Source organism: Corylus avellana, chromosome 5 (assembly GCF_965113065.1).
Source record: "Corylus avellana chromosome 5, dhCorAvel1.hap1.2, whole genome shotgun sequence".
NCBI lineage: Eukaryota > Viridiplantae > Streptophyta > Magnoliopsida > Fagales > Betulaceae > Corylus > Corylus avellana.
In genome coordinates, this window is record NC_142494.1 from 20,775,028 (window position 1) to 20,798,447 (window position 23,420).

The 23,420-nt window shown below is 34.9% G+C and overlaps 2 protein-coding genes across 4 annotated transcripts; one reads left to right on the plus strand and one right to left on the minus strand.

The window, feature by feature from the left end:
• Positions 1 to 2,399: 2,399 nt before the first annotated feature.
• On the minus strand, positions 2,400 to 5,334 carry NEET (2 iron, 2 sulfur cluster binding protein). Its single transcript, XM_059593031.2, has 2 exons — positions 4,923 to 5,334; positions 2,400 to 2,598 (listed from the first exon to the last, which is right to left on the minus strand). The coding sequence occupies exons 1-2, from the start codon at positions 5,177 to 5,179 to the stop codon at positions 2,496 to 2,498; spliced, it is 360 nt and encodes a 119-aa protein (XP_059449014.2). The 5' UTR covers positions 5,180 to 5,334; the 3' UTR covers positions 2,400 to 2,495.
• A 2,906-nt stretch (positions 5,335 to 8,240) lies between these two features.
• KEA5 (K+ efflux antiporter 5) lies at positions 8,241 to 23,084 on the plus strand. 3 transcript variants are annotated; one of them, XM_059593745.2, is made up of 21 exons: positions 8,241 to 8,649; positions 12,044 to 12,087; positions 12,580 to 12,647; positions 12,774 to 12,858; positions 12,939 to 13,000; positions 13,537 to 13,612; positions 13,748 to 13,822; positions 14,550 to 14,621; positions 14,747 to 14,830; positions 14,953 to 15,021; positions 15,129 to 15,206; positions 16,578 to 16,666; positions 16,923 to 17,019; positions 17,103 to 17,156; positions 18,545 to 18,640; positions 19,818 to 20,006; positions 20,092 to 20,169; positions 21,890 to 21,934; positions 22,013 to 22,108; positions 22,357 to 22,432; positions 22,682 to 23,084. In XM_059593745.2, exons 1-20 carry the CDS (start codon positions 8,418 to 8,420, stop codon positions 22,399 to 22,401), a joined length of 1,734 nt encoding a protein of 577 aa, XP_059449728.1. In that variant the 5' UTR covers positions 8,241 to 8,417; the 3' UTR covers positions 22,402 to 22,432; positions 22,682 to 23,084. The 3 variants fall into 3 exon arrangements, with proteins under 3 accessions (XP_059449728.1, XP_059449727.1, XP_059449729.1); XM_059593744.2 differs by having other exon boundaries at positions 22,357 to 22,401; XM_059593746.2 differs by lacking the exon at positions 22,357 to 22,432.
• Positions 23,085 to 23,420: the final 336 nt, after the last annotated feature.

The following is a 23,420-nucleotide window of genomic DNA, read 5'->3' on the forward strand; positions in this document are numbered from 1 at the left end:
TAAATAAAAGAAAGGCCAAAAATAGATAGGGTTGCTTCAGACATTTTTTCCATTTTTCATTTTGGTTTTTTTAGAAAAAAAATAAAAGGTAAAAGTTGGACTTTTGTTGGGCAAAAAAGTTGGGCCTTTAGCATTTCTCTTATTTTTCAAAGTTTACGTGGCGCAATTCTTTAATTTAAAAGTTAATTTTTAGGGTAAAATTTAATTAACCTCCATAAACTGTCATCACAATGATAATCTATCTTATAAATTATTAATTACAACAATTTACTTTTTAAACTACCAAAACATTGATAATGTACTCAAATTTTTAAAAAATGACAAAATTACCCTTATTAAAATAAAAACAAAAATACTAAAATTTAATTTTTTTTCAAAATTTTAAAGGCATTTTTGTCTTATTGAAAATTTTATAAGAATTATTTCGTCATTTTGCTAGTATTAGGGGTTACATTGTCATTATTTTAGTAATTTTGAGAATAAATTATCGTAATTAATAGTTTGGAGAGTAAATTATTATTGAGATAATAATTTGAGGAGATAAAGTACCCTAACTTTTATATATTAAATGCTGTAAAGAACCACGTCGTATAAATTTATAAATTGAGAAGAATGAGAGTTTTTGTCTTGCCTTGATTCAGTCCTCCGTAGCGGAAGTTTTGAGGATGTTGTACGCGGATGTTCCTGGAACACGATGAAAAATTACTTTTCAGGAATGAAGACTGGGAATTTCATGACTTTGCCGGTCCAATTTGCCCGCTGCCGACGACTTTTCAATTTACTATTTTCTTTTTCTTTTTTGTCATTGAGACAATGATCACATTTATTCGGTGATACCGTCACCCGGAAAAATTCCAAATCTATATTTCTGGTTTTGGAATAACGGGTGGTGGGGGGAATTATTATTACTTATTAGGGATTATGATAAGACATGTCTCATACTTTGTCTTGTTCCATTACCATGACCTTTTGTTTGCCAGCTTTTGAGTGGATCGAATATCCGTATTCCACTACTATTCCCATATGTTGTTTGCTTCTTTAAGCATTAGGCTTTAGCTTTAATAATTAGGGTTCACGGTCCCTCTTTGGCATCCAATGATGATTATATCTTTTCTCTCATAATAATACCCCCCAAAAGGAGAAGAACAACGCAAATCAACCTGAATCAAATTTTAAGAAATAAAGTTGAATCATGGTGAATAAAATCTCAATAAATCTGGCTTAAATAGTTAAATCATTGGACAAAAGATTATTAGCTCACGTAAAGTAAAGTGAGTAGATTGTAAAAGGACATTACTTAACTTAAAAACACTTTTTTTTTTTTTTTTTTAAGCTAAAAACTTAAACTACCATGTTTGGTCCTAACATCTTGAAACATGCTTTCATATCTTGTTAGCATTTTTTTTTAAAGAAGTTGGAGGGGAAGACCAATTGTGACTAATTCTAGCTGAGCATGACCATAATAGCACAAACATGCGAGGGACTGCTCAGAAGGGACCTAGACGGTGAAAACTGCAAGCGCACCCTTAAGATCAGTCAAGCCATAACTTAACCGCCCGTTCCACCAGGGCATCAATGGGAACCAAGGTGGTTTATACTAAACAGGCAAAGAAATTCTCCATTGCGAAAATTTGAACCTACATCTTAGTACTTACCTAACCATTTGAGAATTTCTTTGAGCCATTGAACCACCACCTTGATAGCATATCTTGTTAGCCATAAATTATGTTTCATATAGATTAGGAGTTCGTTTCCATATCCCTTGCTGCTTTTGAACATACAAATTTACTAAGTGAAAATCAACATTTTATTTTTGCAACTACTGATCCAATAGTTGATTTTCACAATCACATTATGATAATGTTGTCTAACAATCTACTAAATTGTATTATTTTTATTATGCTATATTTTTAACGTGATTTAATTATTTTTCACTCAAATCTGTATAGTCAATATCCAGTTGAATCATGGAAAACAAAAATGGGAAAGATCCCCTCGTAGTCATTTTCCCTCATTCAATTAGAAAAATAAATTTTTTTAAAAAAATGGTAAACAAAACCTCAAGAAATTAGGCTAAATCATTTGACAGGATTCCATTTCCATGTATGTCAACTTTTATATATAGACCACCTCTTGTAATTACTAATAAATGTGATTAACAAAAAATAAAGTGTGAAAATCAATTTTGTTGTTACCTTATGAAAAAAAAAAAAAAAAAAAAATTGTTTAAACTCTCATATGTCGTCAACAAGCAATTGTCATGGTGAGATATACATTTCCTTTTCTTTTTTTTTTTGAATTGGTAGCATGCCAACCAATCCAAGGTTGTAGATTTCAAAATCATCATAAATCTAATAGTGATTTTTAAAGCCAAATCAAGAGACGTGAGAGCGAGAATATAGGAGTGAGTTTGTGTAGCATTTCTCATTCAAAACAAAAGTTTCTGTCATGGACATGCCAGATAAAGTACCAGGACGAAAGCATTGCAATTACTATTACTGTTTCTTCAAGAGCAATGGTCCAACATTGTCCCCATTAGCTTTGTTGTGCTTGACATGGCTTCCATCACACAAAGGGAAAGTTCCCGACCTCCAACATCTGCAACAAAACTCAAAGTTTAGATACATGGGCTACTACAAAAGGGGAATTGGGATTTTCTGAAATCCCCATCCCAAAGACAAGGAACCGGGGAATTGCAGAAAATTTGTGAGAAATGACTCCCTGCCTGAGCAGAAGGGGACATATCCCCTACCCAAGTAGGGAGGGTAGGAGGAATTGGCCGGGATCCCAATTGTAGGGCTCCCGATCCGCTACAAGGGCATACTATCAAACAATTTCAAAAGAATGCATCTACATGTTATTCACTTTAGGCAACCGTTTCCTTACAAAATATTTCAGCTGTTTGTGGTCTGGACCATATTTAAGGTTTGATTTTTGTATCGAAGACGTAACAAAATTGTACGGCCACATCGGTAACCAGGATCGGCAGACCAAAGACCTTGAAGAGACTGACAAATCTCTACGCATCTTATTAACCGTAGCTCAAAATATTACTTGTGAAGAATCTAAAATACCCTTAAGCGAGGAAAAAGCGCAATAGCAATCATTTTGGTGAGTCAAAAAGAGCTGTTGCCTGAAGCAGTCATCCAATTCTGTGGGATTTCTACACCGAGAAAAGTCTGGTTATTCTTCTCACACCAAATAGACAACATTATGCAAAACATTATACCATTCCAAATCCGACCACCTCTATGCATATTAAACCACATCTTCCAGCACTTAAGCAACTCAACCACATTCTTAGAGAACACCCAGTTAACTCCAAGAAAGAGCAGAACAATAAGGATCCTTAATCCGCAGTGGGAAATAGAAAGGATGAAACTAGCTCGGATCCAACTAAAGGCACTAGCATTAGATTCTAATATTACTTGTATTTTATAGTTCCAAGCCTCTTGGACTTGTTATTGCATATATATTTCAAATCAGACAGACTATTACACGTAATAAAACTTCGGGTTTATATCAGAACATCCTTAGTGTTTCCAAAGTCATCACCAACCAGACAAGTTCCCCTAACAGCTCTCGGCATTGTAAGTTAAGTCTGCCCTGAAAAATTTTCAGCCACTTTCTGGCATGAGTAAGACTTATTTGTGTGTATGTGTGTTGGTGGGGCTAAGAAATAACTCACCAAAGGTCATGTTATATTCCCAAGACCACAGGGGATGCTCGAAATTTAATTTCACTAATTCAAAGACAACAAGTATAAGAAAATATAGTCCAAGACTTGTAACACCCTATACCATCCTAGGTAATTTTGTGATGCCATTTGCCTTTTTTTTTTTTTTTTTTTTTTTTGGAAAAATCATATTTAGCCCCTTGGTTTTCTTATGATCTGAATTCAGTTCTTAGGTTTTCAATTTCAAGAATAAAGTCCTTAGGTTTTACCCCAGTTTCAAATAGGTCATTTTGTTACTTTACCGTCAAAGTGGCGGTTCATCTATCATCTGCCACATGTCTCTTTATTTAACAAGTCAGCATCCATGTTAGTCCCTAATGTCAATGTCACGTCAGCAAGTGCCAAATCATTCATTAAAAAAAAAAAGGACCCAATTCAAGAATCAAAAACCAATTGATGGATCTGAGAACCAAAAGACCTGAAACCGTAAGAACAAACCCCACTTCCCTGTTTACTAAAGGGGAAAAAAAAATGTTGCATGCATCTAAACAGAGTGTTAATGCAGTAAGATCCTGAAAACATGTTGTGTAGAAAAGGTTCAAGGAATAACTAGGCGGGGCGATCCCGGTTTACCTTAACATGTACGATCTGACACCAATTAATAGGAATGCTTACTGGGTTGGCCTTGGAATTTACCATTCCGGGGTACATGGTTAGTGGTAGTAGTGTTTTTGACATCCATTGTTTTGGTCTTGTTTGAGCTAGTTTTTCATGAATACGCACTTTGTTGAAGTTGGTGAGGTTCATTGTTGCTCAAATCCATACGATCACATAGCTTTCTAAGTTTCGATTACTTGTCTAACTAAATCTGCAAGGCATTTTATGTTTATTCTTTTCAGTCTTTGAGCAATGGTTTTGGCCATTCTGGTTGTTAGTCAATTGTTGATGAAGGGATTCAAGCTTCGAGGACGGAGAGAAGTTTATGTTTTGTTTGGATGATGAGAAAGTGCAAGAAAATAAAATGTGTTACTCTAAAATTTTGTAAGTAACTCGTTCAAATAATTCTTAAAATCCTAATTATTGTTTTAATTATAGTTGAAATTGTACCGCTCAGCACCCAACATATAACTTAAGAACTTACGACAAATTAACAAAAATATTAAACAATCTCTAGAGACAGTAAAACCTGTATTATTTCGCTAATAACAATGTCTAGAATTGTGAAAACTCATAAAATGGGGTTTACCTGCAATAAGCAGTGAGGGGCTTAGAGAGCTCAGTGACCACAACCGAATCCACCACTTTGTCTTCGCTCTTCCTTATCTCCGGGTTTATAGCCTGACCCTCCGCTCTCACCACCACCACACGCCTACCCACATCACCGAAAGACAAGGATCCGAACTGGGTCCCAACGGTGGTTCCTCTTCTGCTTTGCTTGAGGCCGTCGGTGGGTGGCTTGCTGCAAGAGAACCCCGCGCCTACCGTGCTTAGAATCGACGCCATTGAAATGGGTCTCTTTTGAACTTGTGTGCTCCAAATCAGTGAAAGGCTCTGTCAGAGATTGCCGGTGAAATGTAGTTTGGGATTGAAAAGTTGGTAGTGGCGAACTTGTGGAGACCACGCTCTCCTTGAGGGGTGTGGGGAGATTTGTGTGGAGGCTGCGTATGACACGTCACTTGGACGGAAAATGTTGGCACCCAAAGCTATGGGCCTATGCCTATGAGGACGACCTTTAATGGGCTCGCTGTTTCGGCCCAAAACAAGAAAAAATAATGAATTTTATCATTTTTCAAACAAAAATAAAAAATAAGAACAGAAAGAGAGAATACTACTAAGAAATAAAAATAAAAAATAAAAAATAAATTCTTTTAATTGACTTTTATTAATAAAAATAATTCTTATTAAAATAAATAAAACCAATCAACTATATTTTTCTGTGTTTTTTCTTTTTCCTTGCGACTCATATGTGTTTGCAACAAAAAATTGTTTATATTATTAAATTGTTCATGAACAATTTACTTCATTTTGGAATCCTAATTTATATTTGTTTAAAGGTTGCACTCCAAGTAATAAATGAACAAACATATATTAATCTCTATTTTGCTTCTTTAAAAAAATGATAGAAAAATATAAAAATAAGTTAAGCAAGTCTTTTGTTTTTCTGGGGTTTGTTGATCATTAATATAGAATTAATGTTATAAATTACATTTTTATTTTAAAATTATGTCGTAATGATAATGTAACAGTTTCAACTAACTTCTTTTTTTTTTTTTTTTTTAACATGTTCGCACAGAAGAAAATGTCGAATTAGTGACCTTCACTGCTTCATGAGGCGTAATCCCAACCAATTGAGATACTTTTTAAGGACAATTTCAACTAACTTTTAGATTAGTCATTACTACAATAAAATAAAATAAAAATTGATTAGAACTATCGTATCATATCCACATGAGACACTCGTAATACTTAGAACAAGAAACATAAAAAAAATGTTACATGCACTTTCAAATCGGTATTTCTCAAGTGCATATTTTTTATATATGATAGTAAAAACTATTATTATATCTAAAATTTAATTATAATTTAATTGTCACTTAATAAAGTGTCACTCAAAAATAAGAAAACGCACAAAACTGATGTAGACAAGAAAAAGACAAATCAACAGTGAGAAAGGAGAATATCAAATGTGAGGATAGGCCATGCTATGATCCTCTTGCTCCATTACGCCACGTGTCTTATAATCACATGCGAGCAAAAAGGGTAAAACAAGATAGCACACGGGCGTGCAATGCACGCCAGTGCAAAATTTTTTTTTTTTTTTTTTTTTGTATTAAAATATTAAAAAAAAAATTTTTGCTTCACGGCGTGCATAGCACGCCGCGTACTCCCAATCACGTCTCGAGCAAAAATAGTCATGGCAGGTCACTTGTCCAGTTGTCCGCATGTATGTCGCTGACTCGCTATACCGAACGTCGTAACAACATTAACAACCGCACCAAATGGAAAATCGATAATTGAATGAAAGGAATTATTATCATTTTACATTTTCCAAAAAAGAAAAAATTAAGTAGATTTTTAAATAATGTCTCATTATGAGTTGTTGACATATTTTTAAAAATAAGAAATTTTATAAAACGGTGACACGTCATTTAAAAATAAACTTTTGAAATGATGTGTATTATTAAATTATATAATTGCTTTAATTCTTTTCCAACAAACACACACACACACACACATATATATATATATATATATATATATATATATATTACTTACTGGCTTAATGTGCTTGGAGGGCTGTCCATAAGAAGGCCTAGTTGACGACCAACAACAAGAAGGATCGACAACCATACAACCCTCGAGAGTCTGACGGCTCATAAGTCCAACTAATTACCAGGATTCGAGTGCACCTCTACCAGAGAGATGCCATTAAGCAGACAATTCACCCCATCTGCCATCTCACCTAACCGGACGCAAATGTCATGCTACTCATCCTAACAGATTGAGGAAGGAAATTTTCATATCAAGTAACAAACTTGTGTTGAGAGTCCCACAAACTCTATGTGGGCGTCAACCTATATAAAAATCTCTGATACACCTCGCATTATTACTTCACCAAACTTCCCTTCTATCTCACTATACTGACTTGAGTGGCATTGATGAACTCCTTCTTTTATTCTATTTTTTCTTTTTTCATAAAGAATTGATCATGAAGTACATGGTTAATGTTATTCAGTTAAGACAACCTCAAGGTCTAGATACTTACTGGAATTTATCCATTAATCTATACAACAAATTAGAGGAGCTAACAAAATTTGATAAATATCCAATTATATTAAAATTTGAATGTTTAAAAATAATAGTGAATATGCTCTATTGTGCTAAGAACTAAGAATAAACTAAATCAAAAGATAAGCATATCTTGTTTCAAAAAATAAAATAAAATAAAATAAAATTACAACATAGAAAATAAAAGTATTACCCGACTCTCACGCATTTGAATTTGATATGCGTACGTATACAATAGAAAAAAACCATTAAAGTTCACTTTTTAAAATTAAGCTTGCTCACACATGAAGCCGTTGACAAATCTATAATATAAATGAAGTCAATCTAGAATATTAAAATGGGAATGAAGTTAACTCATCCCTAATTATAAACTATTAATCGAAAGCAAAAATGAAAATTCATAATATCATCTTAAATTGTTTGTTAATATTTTTACCTTTTTGCTGTCTTAAAAAGACGCTAACAAACAAGCCTATACTCATTCCGGTATATTTTATATGGAAACATTTTGGGAGCAATGAATAATCTTGCGTTTATTAATTAAAAGATCAAAATCCCTTTTATAGATTAATGTATATATTAGTACATAATAAAGATATTATTACATTATTTGAAAATTTTAAATAAGAAAACAAATACAACAAAATAAAAATGTTATATATAAATCTAGGACACTTAATCCAGAAAAACACTAGGCGAATCGAAATTCTTTTACAGCTAACCAACCATTTTGACACTTAATCCCGCGTCTGGACAGTTAAATCCCAATTAAGAAAAAACTTCAAAAGCACTCTCTCACCTCTTCGTTCCGAAGCAAACCAAATCCTTTCGAAGTTTCTCTCTTCCATCTTCTCTTCGACTCTTGCATTGAATTGAATTCTTTACCAGAACTCTCTCTCTCTCTCTCTCTCTCTCTCTCCCTCTCTCATTTGTGAGGAATCTCTCATTATAGATGGCGATTTTTAAGGCGAAGAAGCGAGGGACGCTTGGAATCTGGTACTGCATTGTGGTGATTTTGATTTACGAGAGGAAGTGCGATTCCGTGAGATCTGACAAGGAAATGAGGGAGAGGTTCTACGGGAACTTGTTGAACTCGTCCGCACCGGATTCCAGCGACGGAAGCATAGCCCAAATGTTTGACCGGGTCCTCGAGAAGGAGTTCTCCGAGAATGATCAGCCTGAAGGTCAGGGTTACGGGATCTCAAGTTTCATTTCTCGTAATTTTTTTTTTAGGTTTTGCATTTTCGAGCTCTGTTTGGCTGAGGAGAAAATTCAGGGAAAAAGTTTTATAAAATCTGGAATAATATGTTAATTTAAGTGAAATTCAAAATGGTTGCATGAGGGTGGATGCTGTCGTTTGACCGTGTCCGGAAGCAAGAGATGCCTTAAGAAAAAGGATTCTCTGTTCTTTTTGTCAGCAACCAAACTCGGCATTAGGTTTTAGCATAAAATTTTTGAGATGGTTTATTGTGACTAAGATTGTACATTTCTTGCTGAAATGAAAAATACTATGTAGAGGAAGCGGCATATTAATCAAACTTGTAGAATTGTAAAACAACCAACCAGGATGACTTGAATGATTCATGACCTGAAAACGGCTTACACAACAGGTGTATAAGCCTCCAAACACTAAGCAAACCTTTAATCTCTAATATTTTGTGATTCAAGTTGAATAATCTGAAATGTTGATTAAGGATCAATTTGGTAGGGGTGTAGCTTCTGAAGCTGTAGTTGCTTTGATCAGCTGGCCTTCTCAAAAGCTGCCTAAAAAGCCCAAGCTGCACTACAAAAGAGGGAAAAAAGCCCGTTGTTAAACAGTTTGCATATAGTTTGTGTATCTCAAAGGCTGAAGCAACCCTGGAGAAGCCACAAAGAGCCCCGCCAAACAGGGTCGAAGAGAGGCCTTAGACAATTTTTTAATAAAATTGATGAACCTTTATACAATAGAAGGATTTGAGGAAAATCTCGAAATCAAAAGTCCGTAATGAGTTTGGTTCAATAGCTTAGATAGATTTTTATGGAATGACAGCAAAAGAGGCACCAAATAGGACAGCAGCAGCCCCAAAGAAACTGATGAGATAGATATATAGCTGAATATGTGATAACAGAGGCAGATGGCACTTTCAAAGTCATTTGCCCTCAAGTTTATAGCAGCATTATTAGGCTCTAGCAGTTATGGAGTTCACTCCAAACTGGCAGTATCTTTGGAGATAGTCACTAAGTACGCCATATGGAGTTGGGAGAGGTGGGTGGTGCACTGCTGTTGTTAATAGTTCGTATGGGTAGGGCTTGTGGAAAAGAATTTGGCATGTTGGGATTTTGCTAAATATATCTCACTTATGTAGGGGGCTAGGCAAGTGGTCCCTTTTTGATAGGATGCTTGGTGTGTAGGGGAGGCATTAAGAATGGTTTTCCATGGTTTCCTTAATATCACCGAGGACAGGAAGCCGTAGTGGCAACATTTATATTGTTTGCTTTGGAGAATTATCCTCTGTCATCCATACTTTGTGAAGCTGTTTCAAGATTGGAAGGCAGAGTTGATGCATCTTTTATCCAATACTTTAGAGAGGGTGAAATGTGAGGAGGGGGGGGGGGGGGGGGGGGGGGAGTGTGGGGCTTTTAGGGCATGACACCACTAGTAGGAAGAAGTTCAATGTGTTATTATTCTCAAGCTCATCCCATCATTGCATTTTTGTTTTAGCAGCTGTGTTTTAAACAACTTTATGGTTGACAATCTGTCCCCCAAAGGTGCTGTATAAAAGAGATGGGAAATCAGTGGACCATATTCTTCAACTTCTGGAAGCTAGGGCAATTTTATGTCTTATTTTCATGTTCTTTGCTGTGCATCTGGATCTGTTTTCGTCCTAGAGGGTCTGACATGGGAGTTGATCTAGTATGAAGCTTTTGGAGTGTTGGAGAGGGGCATTTAGCAAGGTGAGGCATAATGTTGCTTGGAAGACAGTGCCATTAGGTGTGATTTGGTGTATTTGGAATGAGTTCAATGGGTGAGCTTTGTAGGGGACTGAGCTTTCTATTCACAAGATTAGTATTGAATACCATAGATCCTTCCACTTTTGGCTCTTGGTTGAATAGAGTTTCTATTCTTTTCTGTCCTTTTTGTATTTCTTTGATGCTCTTCCTCCAAATAGTTGGCTTCACCCCTTGGTATATATATAAAGGAGGAGGTGGGGGAGGGATGCCATGTTACAATATCATATATGAGCTCCTTTGGGGGGCTATTTGCCTTGCCAGTTTAAATTTCCTCTCTCTCTCTCTCTCTCTGATTTAGTTTTAATAAGCCTTTAGGGTTGGGGTCATTTTTATGGATGATATGTGATTGGGCCTTGATTTTTGTGGTCCTTCAACAAGTTATCTTTTTTTAAAAATTAAAGAATCAACAATAAGATACCCTTATATCAGATTCTTTTGGGCTTTAAAGATTATGGTAAATCTCCTCTGGCGAGGGGTTTTCTTTGGCGGGGGTTTCTCGGGCCAAGTTCTGCAGTGCTGGTAAATCTCAACACTCGCTAGATGTGTCGGTTGCTTCGTTGTCGGCTCTGGTTGTAAGGGAACATGGGGAGGAAAGGGTTTTTTTCCCCTCCCTTCCCTTTGGGTGGTTGTTCCCTCGGCACTTGGATTGTTGACAAGGGTGATGATTTCAAGTTGACAGGTTAGATTCAATCTCAGAAGTGGCTTGTTGGTTTTGGTCCATCTTTGGAGCTGGTGGTGTGGGATCAAGGAGACGATTTTGGGGATGGGGAGGATGGAGATTTTCCTTACCTTTCGAGTGTTTTTTCCCCTGCCATGCCCTTTGGCTGGGCTTTGGGTTGCAATATGGATGTTTGTCCTGTGGTGGGGGTCTTGTGTGGGGTAGATTCAAAAACCATCAAGTTAAAGCACCATTTTTTTTTTTGTGGTAAGAAAAGAAAAGTAAGGGAAAAGAAAAAAGAAAAAGAAAAAAAAAGAAAAGAATGGTAAACGACTACTTCAAAGTCTTCGAAGTTTTTTATAATGTAAGAATTATAGGATACATTTTCACTGGGATAGGTAGAGGATCTTGTTAGTTTGACTAGTGTGTCAAAACATGACTACACTAATTCTGAATCATTGCGACAACCATAGTTCCTGTGTTTTACTTAATGACTAATACCTGTGAATTTTCCAGTGGATAAAACCTGATGGTTCTTAAAGACTGGCTAGTCTCTAGATATGTTTAAGAAACATATATAAAAAGCAGACTTTGGGCTTTTCTCTATTTCTGTGTTCTTGGAATTTATTATCGACTGTCTTTCTCCATGTCAGAATGTGACGTTTCTTTGACTTCTATTGTTTGGCCATGAGATGAAGCAAATTTTCCATCAGTTTCTTTTTAATATATGCAATTTTTCATATATGCTGGACGATGTCATCCAATCCTGCTCTTCAGTACTGAGGTCGTATGATTGTCTATTTGCTTCAAATTTGGACTCCCAATATTGATTGCATCATGGCTACGAATGTTGTCTCACATTTTATTCCTCCGTGTTTGATCTTTCATTTAACGCTGTTTTGATATCATTCTGCTTTCCACTTTACTAGGATCTGATGCAAGCAGCTTCAATAACAGTGTAGCCGATCAACAAGTAGGTTTGGTTTTTTCCTTTAAGATCTACTGGGCATACTGCAATAATTGGCATGATTTTCCACTAATGTAATAGGGTAACACAATTTTTCTGTGATCTATGGATTTATTTCTGAAAAGGAAAAATAAAATAAAAATCAAACTATGACCCCTTTTTCTGGATTATTTTGTTCTTAAAAAATTTCTTGTGATGGAGCATGCCGGTAACTTAAATAAATGAATGAATAAAATATACTTTGGTTGGGATCTGACTTTTGTATATACCCATAGGTCATGCTTCTCAAGCCACTAGTCCACAATGTGGCTGATCATTGCTTTGTCTAAATTTCATGAGAGAGCTTGGCTTCTCCATAGGCCATGCTTGGTTGTTTAGAAATCACACGTGATAGAACAAAAATTGGGTGATATTTGTTTACTGGTTGAATACTTTGGCTCTTGCACTACTCGTGATTATGTTATCTATGTAAAGATGAATCTTGATTATGTTTCACAGGCTGTACTGGAGACCGTAGCTAAAATCACTCATGAGAAGACCAAGAGAAATGACACACAAGAAGGAAAGTACGGGAATGTGTAAAATATATCAGTTGCTAATGTGATTGCATTCTGAAAATTTATTGAATGTATATCTTTCTTTTATTATTATGGAAACAAGACACTTTTTCACCTAGTTCTTTTGTTTATCAGTGGCACAAGGTCATTCCAGTTCCAAGATGTTTTTTCCATAGAGAATGAAGATACTGATGACATGACTACCTTGATTGACAAAAAGGTGCGCCTAATCTTTTGAGTGAGTCATAGCTATTTATGCTTTGAATTTCATCCACACTAACTTCTCTTACTTGATGGTAGGACAATGTCTTTGTGATGTCAAACAAGAAATCCAAATATCCAGTTCTTCAAGTAGATTTGAGGTCAGTCTTTCATATCTTTTGTCCTGATTAAATAACACATGATAAATTTAGGGCCTGTCTGGTTCATGACTCGAAAAATGGTTTTGAACTCTTTTCTTAAATGAATTCGAAGTTAGTAAAAGCTTGCCCTTGTTAGGTTTGTTTTTATTTTTAAACGGCAGTGCTTTGGAAAACATGAGAAGTGTGTTGCCTCACAAGAAAATATTGACATTTTCAAGAATAAAAAATTAGTTTTTTAAATCAAACACCTTCTCTGATTTCTGTATTTTCAGGAAAAAAAATGTCATTTGAAATGCTGGAGTTGGCCAATGCAGATGGACCTTAGTGTTTTATTTTGTCTATGCACAAATTTTGTACTCTAGATAATAGCATTTCTCAAATATGGCTTTCCTCCAAACTGACCCTAGAGGTTGTAATTACAATCTGTTTATTACTGGGGTTTATAGTTCTTGAAAACCCATGATTGAAGTTGTTTAATTTGATTTATGTACTGCCGTAGATTTATGCCTTATTAGTTCTGTTTTACATTCCGGCAGATTGATCTCAGACTTGGTGGTTGTCATAGTTTCTGCTGCCATTGGAGGAATTGTTTTTTCCTGTTTGGGGCAACCGGTTTGTATTTGCAAATTGTTGTATTTTTTTTTTGTGTTTATCAATTGCATTGCATTTATGTCCAATCATAAGGTGATTTAGATGATACAACCTTCTTTGATATTTTCTTTCATTTATTTTGGATAAATATTTTAGGTTATTGTGGGCTATCTTCTTGCCGGTTCGCTTATTGGACCAGGGGGGCTGAAATTCATTAGCGAAATGGTACAGGTATGTTGTTGTGAATAGCTCAAGAACATTGTTTCTTGAAGTCAGAATGCTTGTTCTATTATCATTACTGGTAGTTCATAAGGGGTGGAGACAGTGGGGTTGGTCCATTGATTTTCCTTTCTTTTTCCACTTTTGACTCAAAGAATTGAAGGAAGATAGTGCATTTTTCTGAAGTTCTTACTTTTATTCTGGTAAGTTTGGCTAAAAAAATGTTTTCTCAGTGATGGTGTTTTCAGAAATTCACTTTAATGAGCCTCTCTAAATGCCCTTGACTTGCATTAAAAAAATATATATATATATAGTTTTGAACTACAGGCTGGAACAGTAATTTCGATACAATCTGAAAAGCGTGGATCTACCAAAATTCTCCACACATCTTCCAACTTTCCCGAAAATACATGGTACATGGAGTTTGCTGTCTTTATCCAGCAGTACTCTATATGACACTTCAATACCTATAACCATGGTGACTGCCTAGGTATTAATAGTTAACTTAATAGAACATGGGATAGAGGGAGCGACCAAGATGAGGAGCATGCACATGGTGGTGCACATGTTTCAGTTAAATATCCCATCTTCATGTGCAATAGCCTGCACTGACTAAGATAGGCTCAGTCAAGTTGAGTCAGATTATATTCTGTGGAATTTCATGTACCATGATTTGGTCTACCATGTTACCTGCAATCTAGGATCTATAGTGACAAGTTCTCATTATCTTTAATTACAGGTTGAAACTTTTGCACAGTTTGGCGTTGTCTTTCTTCTTTTTGCTTTGGGGCTGGAGTTTTCTTTGACGAAGGTATATTTTTCTCAGCTTTGGAAATCATATGTACCATATATCATACAGTAGCTATTGTAAAAGTCCTGTAGCAATACGTTTTTTAATGTCTTTGGAGACACTAATTTCACTTGTGTTTGATGCAGTTAAAAGTTGTCGGGCCTGTTGCCGTTCTTGGGGGGTTACTTCAGATAATCATATTTATGTTCTTGTCTGGCATAACTGCCATGGTATCGTTCTGAGAGTGTCCAATCTGTTTTATTTTTATTTTTTTCAGTTTTTCCTTTCCTAGTGACAAGTTATAATTCCTGTCAAAACAGATGCTGACCTTGAACATCTGCTAACATTACAGTTTTGTGGAGCAAAGTTGTCTGAGGGTGTATTTGTTGGTTCATTCTTATCGATGTCATCAACAGCAGTGGTATTCTTCTAGACAATTATTTGACACTAAAATTTGTCTTTTTGGGTGTTGCCGCTTGCCAAATTTTTAGTGCTTTTCATGCTCTTTTTTTTATTACCGTTTACCAGGTGGTAAAGTTTCTGGTAGAACGGAATAGCAGTAATGCTCTTCACGGTCAAGTTACGATTGGGACACTTATTTTTCAGGTATCTTATAAACTATGTTTAATCAGATGGTAAATCTATCAATTTTTAAATCATGTTGAGTTAGAAAGCTTGGGCTATGTTTGTTTTCAAATTTTTTTTTTTGGGGGGTTTTCAAACGCAAAAATACACTTTTATAAAAACATTCAACAAACGAAACACTTTTCAAAACTCAAAATACAAAAACTTTTCAATAAATAAAAGACAATACTTTTCAATAAATAAAAGACAATACTTTTCAAAAAACAAAACACAGCACAACACAACACACTTTTTAGAAAACTTTCCACACCTCTTATAAGAATATTTTGAGAAAACATGTACTTATTTTTTTAAGTATGGAGGTTGACTTATCACTTAAAACAACAATAATAATAATAATAAAAATAAAGGTGGCCGCACAACCACTTCTAATAGAGGATAGGGGTAGCCACTTGGCCAACTCTCCTAGTTAGAGGTCGTTGTGCAGCCACCTTAACAAGACAGCAGTAGCTGTGTGGCCATCCCAACCAGATAGGGGGCGGCCACACCGCACGGCCACCACTCTCTTTTTTCTTTTTTAGGAGAAAGTCTACATACTCTCTTCAAACTATCATCCAATTAATAATGTTCTCCTCAAACTTTCAATTGAGACAATGCCCTCCCAAACTACCAAAAATTGTCAATGTCCCCCCACAATGACAAAAATACCCTTAATAAAAAAAAATTCAAAAAAAAAAAAAAAAACTAAAGCTAATTAAAAAAAAAACAAGGGTGTGGAAATTTAACTTTTTCTTCAAATTTATTGGAGTATTTTCTTGTTGAATTGGGGGGACATTGTCAATTTTTTAGTAGTTTAAAGAGACATTGTCGCAAGTGAAAGTTTGAGGGGGGTACGCAGATGTTTCCCTATTTTTTAATAAGTAAGAAATCAACTGAAAAAATAAGCATGTGTTTTCTCAAAATAAACATGTTTAGTGTTTGTTTCTTTGAAAACACACAACATTTCTCAAAAAGTTTAAAAACTTTTTCTTTTTTTTTTTTCCTGTAGACAACACTTTTTAAATGTGGACCCCACTGAAAACATTTCTCTAACTTTCTATCACATCAAAAACTTTTTCAAATTAAAACACAAAAAAAAAAAAAAAAAAAATTTCAAAATAGTTAACAAACATAGCATTGATTTTTGGTTTATATGTATTCATTCCTTCACCTTAGATTATTTTAGGACTGTGCCGTTGGCTTTACTTTTTTTGCCTTGGTCCCAAAGAACGCATTTCAATTTTCTATCACATCAAAAACTTTTTCAAATCAAAAAACACTTTTCAAAATTAACAAACATAGCCTTGATTTCGGGTTTATGTGTATTCACTCCTTCACCTTGGATTATTTCAGGACTGTGCTGTTGGCTTACTATTTGCCTTGCTCCCAGTTTTGGGGGGTAACAGTGGCCTTTTGCAGGGAATGATTTCAATGGGAAAGCTGTAAGTCTGTTCCTTGGCAGTTTTCCTTGTGCGGTTTTTTCTTTCCCATGTCATTTACTGAAGTCTTGCAATTTTGATTTGCTTTCTTTGGTCAAGCTTTTAGTAATTTTGAAAATAAATATAGTTGGTTTTTGCATGACTAAATGGATAGTTGTTCCAACACCATCATATAAATGATATTTATTGAATACGGCCTGCTTTTTATTTTTTATTTTACTTTTTTTATCTGTTTTTTTATTTTTTATTTTGACGCCAGGCTGCTGGTGTTGTCGTTATATCTCGCTGCTGCATCTGTATTATCTTGGTCGTTTGTTCCTCGTTTTCTAAAACTGATGATGCAGCTATCATCCCAAGTGAGTTATAAAAACATTAGCTACATTTTTGGATTGACTAGTAGTTCTTAAATTTCATTTTGTTTCCCCTTTTTGTGATTCAGACAAATGAACTTTATCAGCTTGCTGCTGTGGCTTTTTGCCTATTATCTGCCTGGGTAAGTTCCAGATATAGTTCTCTCTCGAATTAAGCCTAGTGACTGTTCATCATGCTGCATTTTATCTCAATTGTTTCTGTCACAAATGAGTATTCTGCTTGTGGTGATTCCTTTTGTACAACGTGCATTAAATTTTCAATTGCTTGATTTATTGTTCTGATTTTGTGACTGAGTAGGGGTAGTTGAATTTGGGTTACCAGAAGTTTTGGAGAATAGGAAAGAAGTGTATGTGTACTTTTCCCTAATATATGTGTCTCACTATAAAATTTTATCTTTCTCTCTTTCTTTCTGTTTTCCCTTTCAGTCTTGTATCTGGTGCTTCGACTCTCACTAAACCAACTTTTGGTTAAAGAATATATTCTAATAGCTCCAAATGGTATACTTTCACTTTTTATTTAAATAGGAAACTTCTATTTAGAAACCATTATATAAAATTTGGAGATAGGACTTAAGTAAAGAAACTTTATGGTTCTCATAATGCAAATAATGCAAGGGCCTGTTGGTTTCTGTTTAAGAAATAGTTTTCTGTTTTTAAATTCACTAAAACAGAAGACAGTGCAAAAACGTGTTGCCAAAACCTGTTCTCAGAGATTTATTCCTGGAAAAAGTCTGTTTTCAGAGAACATCAAAATGATGGATTCTGAAAACTGTTTTATATTTTCAATTCTGGAAAAACAGAAGTATTGAAAAGATCATGTTTTAAAGTTTTCTTTTTGTTCTCTGACAAAACACAACCAAAGTGGCCCAAAACTTTTACTTGAACAAAGCTCTGTTCATCTATTCTTTTGTCTAAATGTTTTTTGAAATCTGACTACTTATCAAAAAAAAAAAAAAAGTTTTTTGGAATCTGACTGATATTCTCGAGCACTTTTTTTTTTTTTTTTTTTTTTTTTTTTTCAATCAAGTTGTGATTCCAATACTGTGTATGACATCAGTTTGAGCAGTTAAAAGGTGTTTCAGTGTGCAGTACCATGAACATGGTTTTCTTTGGCATCTGTTTTGATTTGCATTAGAGCAAAAGATATTAGAAGCCTAAAGAAAGAAATTTAATACAAACCATAAGCATATTCTTCTCTGTTTAATCATGTTGAACTTAGATGATGGGACTCAAAGCATGGAAATTTTTGTGCATAAGGGATTACGTTTTGTGCTGAAAAAATGTTGATATGAAATAAAATAACTAAGTTTTAATTATCCCCAAAAAAAAGCAAATACATGAAAATAAGAAAGCCTATTGTTGTACATTAGTTCTCCCTTGTTAGATTATCTTAATTTCAGGTTAAGATGATGAGTTGCTGTAATATATGACACCAGTGCAGGATATTGCTGCATATATTCAAAATTACCGACTCCTTTTTAATATTTTGAATCTCCTTTAACCTTTTCAGTGCAGCGATAAGTTAGGCCTTAGTCTTGAGTTGGGTTCGTTTGTGGCTGGTGTTATGATATCTAATACTGAATTTGCACAACATACTTTAGACCAGGTACTGCTTTTTGTTACTATAGTTTCCTGAGTTGTGTTGCATGTTTATTTATTTAGCTTTTGTCTCAAACTAATTTCTACTGCTGTTTCATGTTATATCTCTTGTGCTATGTTAGCTTTTGAATAACTAAACTAAGTAGTGTCTATACTTCTTTTTTTGATGAGTAATAGTCACTTCTTATTAAAAGCGTAAGGCGCCCCTAAGTACATTGAAAGTATAAAAAAAAAAATCACTTAACTAGAAAGAGGCAAACGCACAAGAAAATCATTAAAGCTAATCGACATAGGGGACACATAAGCCGTTGTCCAAAAATACAAAGTGTGGAAAAAGGAGAATAAATGGTCCTCCAAGGACCTCTCCAAATCCTCAAAACTCCTATTATTCATTTCCCTCCATAAACACCAAAAGAGGCAAATAGGCACAATTTTCCGCACCGCATTGCTCCTCAACCTTCCAGAAAACCATCAACCAGCAAATAAGTTGATAACATGTCTAGCATAGCCCATGCCATCCCAAAATGACTAAGAGAGCACTCCACATGCAATGAAGCAAAAGATGGTCCACAGAGTCACCATTCCTGTTACACAAGCAACATTTGTCCATCACTATAACATGCCGCTTCCTTAGATTATCTAAGGTAAGGATCTTGCTTAGAGTCGTCGACCAAGCAAAAAAGGCCGCCCTTGAAGGAGCCTGAGTCCGCCACACACTCTTCCTAGGGGAAACTGCTACCTTCAAAATGAGCCAAGGAGCATAAGGGCTTAACCTGGAACAAACCTCTTTTGGAGGAGACCCACCACAGCTAATCTTCACTACCTCTTATTACTTTGATTGAGTACAATCTTTGAAGAAAAGAAGCGAAGACATTCACCTCTCAATCATGCGCCTCTTTAGAAAAGCTCACATTCTACTGATTGGAACCGCCCAAAAACTCCAAATTAGTCACAACCGAGGGCATCCTTCCCAATCATGCCAAGTAGTGTCTAAACTTGGGTAAATGAAGCACACGAATTTGAGAAAATTACTATGATTGGCATGGAACCTCCTTAATGGAAATAAATTTAGATTGAAGAGGTTGCTTCATTCTGTATGTCACATGCAAAATTGGCTCAACTCTTGTATCAATTGTCATAAGAATTATTAGACATTACTGATTTGATGCCTTTCTATGCTGTAGGTTGAACCAATTCGTAACTTATTTGCAGCTCTTTTCCTTTCAAGTATTGGAATGCTCATACATGTACATTTCCTATGGAACCACGTTGATATATTGCTAGCATCTGTTATTCTGGTTGTAGTGGTTAAGACAGCTGTTGGTGCTATTGTTGCTAAGGCCTTTGGGTATAGCATGAGAACATCATTCCTTGTAAGTTGGTTTGTTGAGTTAATTTCAGATCTAAGTGAAATACTTAAATTGTTTATTTTTGAAAATTTGGTATATCCTTTTATAGGTTGGTATTTTGCTTGCTCAAATTGGGGAATTTGCTTTTGTTCTCCTAAGTCGTGCCTCAAATCTTCATCTTGTTGAGGTTACCTCTCTCTCTCTCTCTCTCTCTCTCTCTCTCTCTCTTTGTGTACGTGTGGATTGATTTTTCTTGCTTCATTTATTTGGTTCCTGTTTTGGTAATGGCTTGTCTCTTATGGTTGCTCTCCACTGGAATATCTATACTACTTTTTACTAGAGGGCCCCATCATACTGATCAATCTCTCTTCTTTCCCCAGAGTGAAGGAATTTGTTTATTGCAGTAGCTGAGTTCTTCTCTAAGTTTATAATTTCCTTTTATTAATGATATTTCGATTACTTATAAAAAATAATCTTTTGTAAGAAACGTATAAAAAATAATTTCCTTTTGTGAGAAATGTATTCAATGGCTGTCATGTTTGGAAGTCAAGTGCTAGAGGTGTCTTCCAGTCTGATTTTAGACTTACCATGCACCCTCATTGTGTTGATTAATGATTGGCTGTTCTGAAAGATCAAACCAGACAGGGATGGAGATATTGGGATGTGTCAAAAAAAAAAAAAATCAGCACCTACAACAAAAACAACAACTAGAACACCTCATTGCTCAATTTTATAGTACTGATGTTGCACGTGGTATTTGTAATAAAATTGGTTTACTTCAAGCTGCATTCATTGATGACGTGGCGTTATGAATAATTTATTAGTTGATGAATATTACTGATGTAGAATAGCTACAGTAGTTTCAGTCACTTTCTCTGAGCATTTTTGGAGATTGCTCTTCTTGTTTGTCCACTTAACAACCAGTGGGCACTACAGTTATTGGTGAGCCTATGGAACTCTGTGGCTGTGTAGCACATGAGGGCAACTCTAGCCCAGAGAGAGAGAAATATTATGCCCATAGAGATCCTATCGTGTTTGCAACATAAAGAAATTTCAGCTCAGTATTATAATAAATGGAAGGACTTGACTTCTGGCCCCCTACATAGAAAAGTAATGATACTTATACAAAGAATATCTTGGTACTATATTATAGCTGTGTGGTGTGCACGAAGAATATTCATGTCAATGTTAGATAATACAACCTTTTTTTGTACCCTTGACCTTTAACTGAACAGTAAAAAGTTCATTGGCCTTGTGATTTGATACATTAATTAGTTTTTAAAGAAACAAAATTTAAATAGAAATGTAGAAAAGGTGTAATAGAAAATTTTAAAAAGTATTGTTAGTGACATTAGAAACTGCAACCAAGTGGCCTATATCTATAATATCTTATAAGCATTTTGAATTGGTTTAGAAACTAAGGTCTCAATATACGCAGAATTAGCTGTTTGAAACACAGCTTAGCTCATCTTCCAGCACTTCGTGAGTTTAAAATTAATGATCATCTGATAGAGTTTACTCAATTGTCGATGCTGAAATGAATTGAAATTGGGTCACCACTGGTTTCCATTGGCATTTCCACTTGAAAAGAGACAAACAGAAAGAAGTTATCACATAATTTAGATATTGCATCACATGCCTTCTTTGTAAGTTCATGCTTTTGTGGTTGTCAAAAAATAAAATTAAAAAGCAAAGCCACTTAGAGAGCTTCACTACAGTTGTCTTTGCAGCAGAAGAAGATAATGTTTAAGTTGACAAATGTTTGAAGTAGACTAATTTGTTTATCTTGCCATAAATTTACCAGTTTTGCAGTCTTTCCTTCTCTTCTTCTTCTTTTCTTTTTATTTATTTTTTTATTATTATTATTTTTTTTTTTTATGTTGTTGATTAAAATTATTGTAATGTAGGGGAAGATGTATCTTCTTCTTATTGGAACAACTGCTCTTAGTCTGGTAAGTTTCTTTATGTTGAAACTTCAATTTTTTTTTTCTTCTTTTGAAATATTTATCCTGGTAGATGATTATGTACAGGTAACAACTCCTCTCCTATTTAAACTGATACCTGCTGTAATGAACTTGGGCGTTCTCATGCACTGGTTCCCCTCCGAGAGCGACACACAGAATGAGGTCCCTCTCTCTCTCTCACTCTGACACACAAACACACAAGTATATACATCTGCAAGTATTTACTCCCCCTACAAAAGAATGTTGATTAGAAAGATAAAAATGTCTGAATATCTTCCGAGCCATTACCTCTTTCCATTAACTCAAATTTTTGCACTACACCTTTTGACTGCATATATATATTAAGAGAATACTGTTTTAAGTATTTTGTGCCAATATAGAAATCTGTTTGTCTTAAATTGTGAATGCAGATTCAGATCACAAAGTTTAAAAGCTATGGAGAAGCCATTCTATAGGTGCCATCCTTTTTGTCTATACGAGATAAAAGTTATAACCCTACTGAAATTTTTAATTATTATCGATTTCTTTTTTCTTTTTTCTTTTTCTCTTTTTTCTTCTTGCCTTCTTCCTAGTGGATTTTGGGATGCATAATGCATAAAATGGATGAGTCACATATAGTGTTGCTAGATGCGGAACCTTGCCAAAACATACATAATGCTTAATTTTTCTTTTTCTTTTTTTTTTTTAAGTTTTAATCTTACGTGGAAACAAAACATACAATTTCTGTTTTTACAGGGGAAAGCTTCCACGATTGAAGTGCTTAACAGATCATTGTGACCTTCCACGTTGTTGTAGTCTGTAGTCAAATGATATATTGGTTCCACTGCCAATTCCATTTTTTGAGGTTTCAGCTGACTCGTGACTCGTGAGTATATTCATTCCCCTGAAACTCAACTCAGAGTTGTAATGTACATAGGCATTCAATTTTGTATGCTTAGTGTATTATATATATATAGGAATTCTTTTATGGCACTCTATGACCTGATTGATATCCATATTGCTGCTTTTACAAAGTCAGATCATGTATAATTATGATTAATTATGATTTGTATTGTATAAGATGTTGTAGAAAACCGAAGCAAAGAAACAGCTTTAAAAGCATTTTATGAGTTAAATGAAATATAATTAATTTTTCTTAGCTGTAGAGCATTTTGTTTGCTTTTGTAAAACTGTCAATTTCTTTTTGGACCGATCGTGGAATCGTAGCGACGAGGTATACTAATCTCCTTGTGTGGATCTTGAAAACACAACTGTGAACCTCTTTAATAGGTCCAGGGACAGGCCAGCCATTTGTGCGGTACTATCCGGTAAACAAAGTGGAAGGTATTAAGCCAACCCACTTTGTTCTCTTTAAAATCAATATTTGTTACATAACGCGAGTAAATGAGTGAGTTTGGAGAAAATTTTTTCGAACCTACTTATTAAACTCTATAATAAGTGCTAAGTATCATTTCTTACGGACTAGGATTATGGA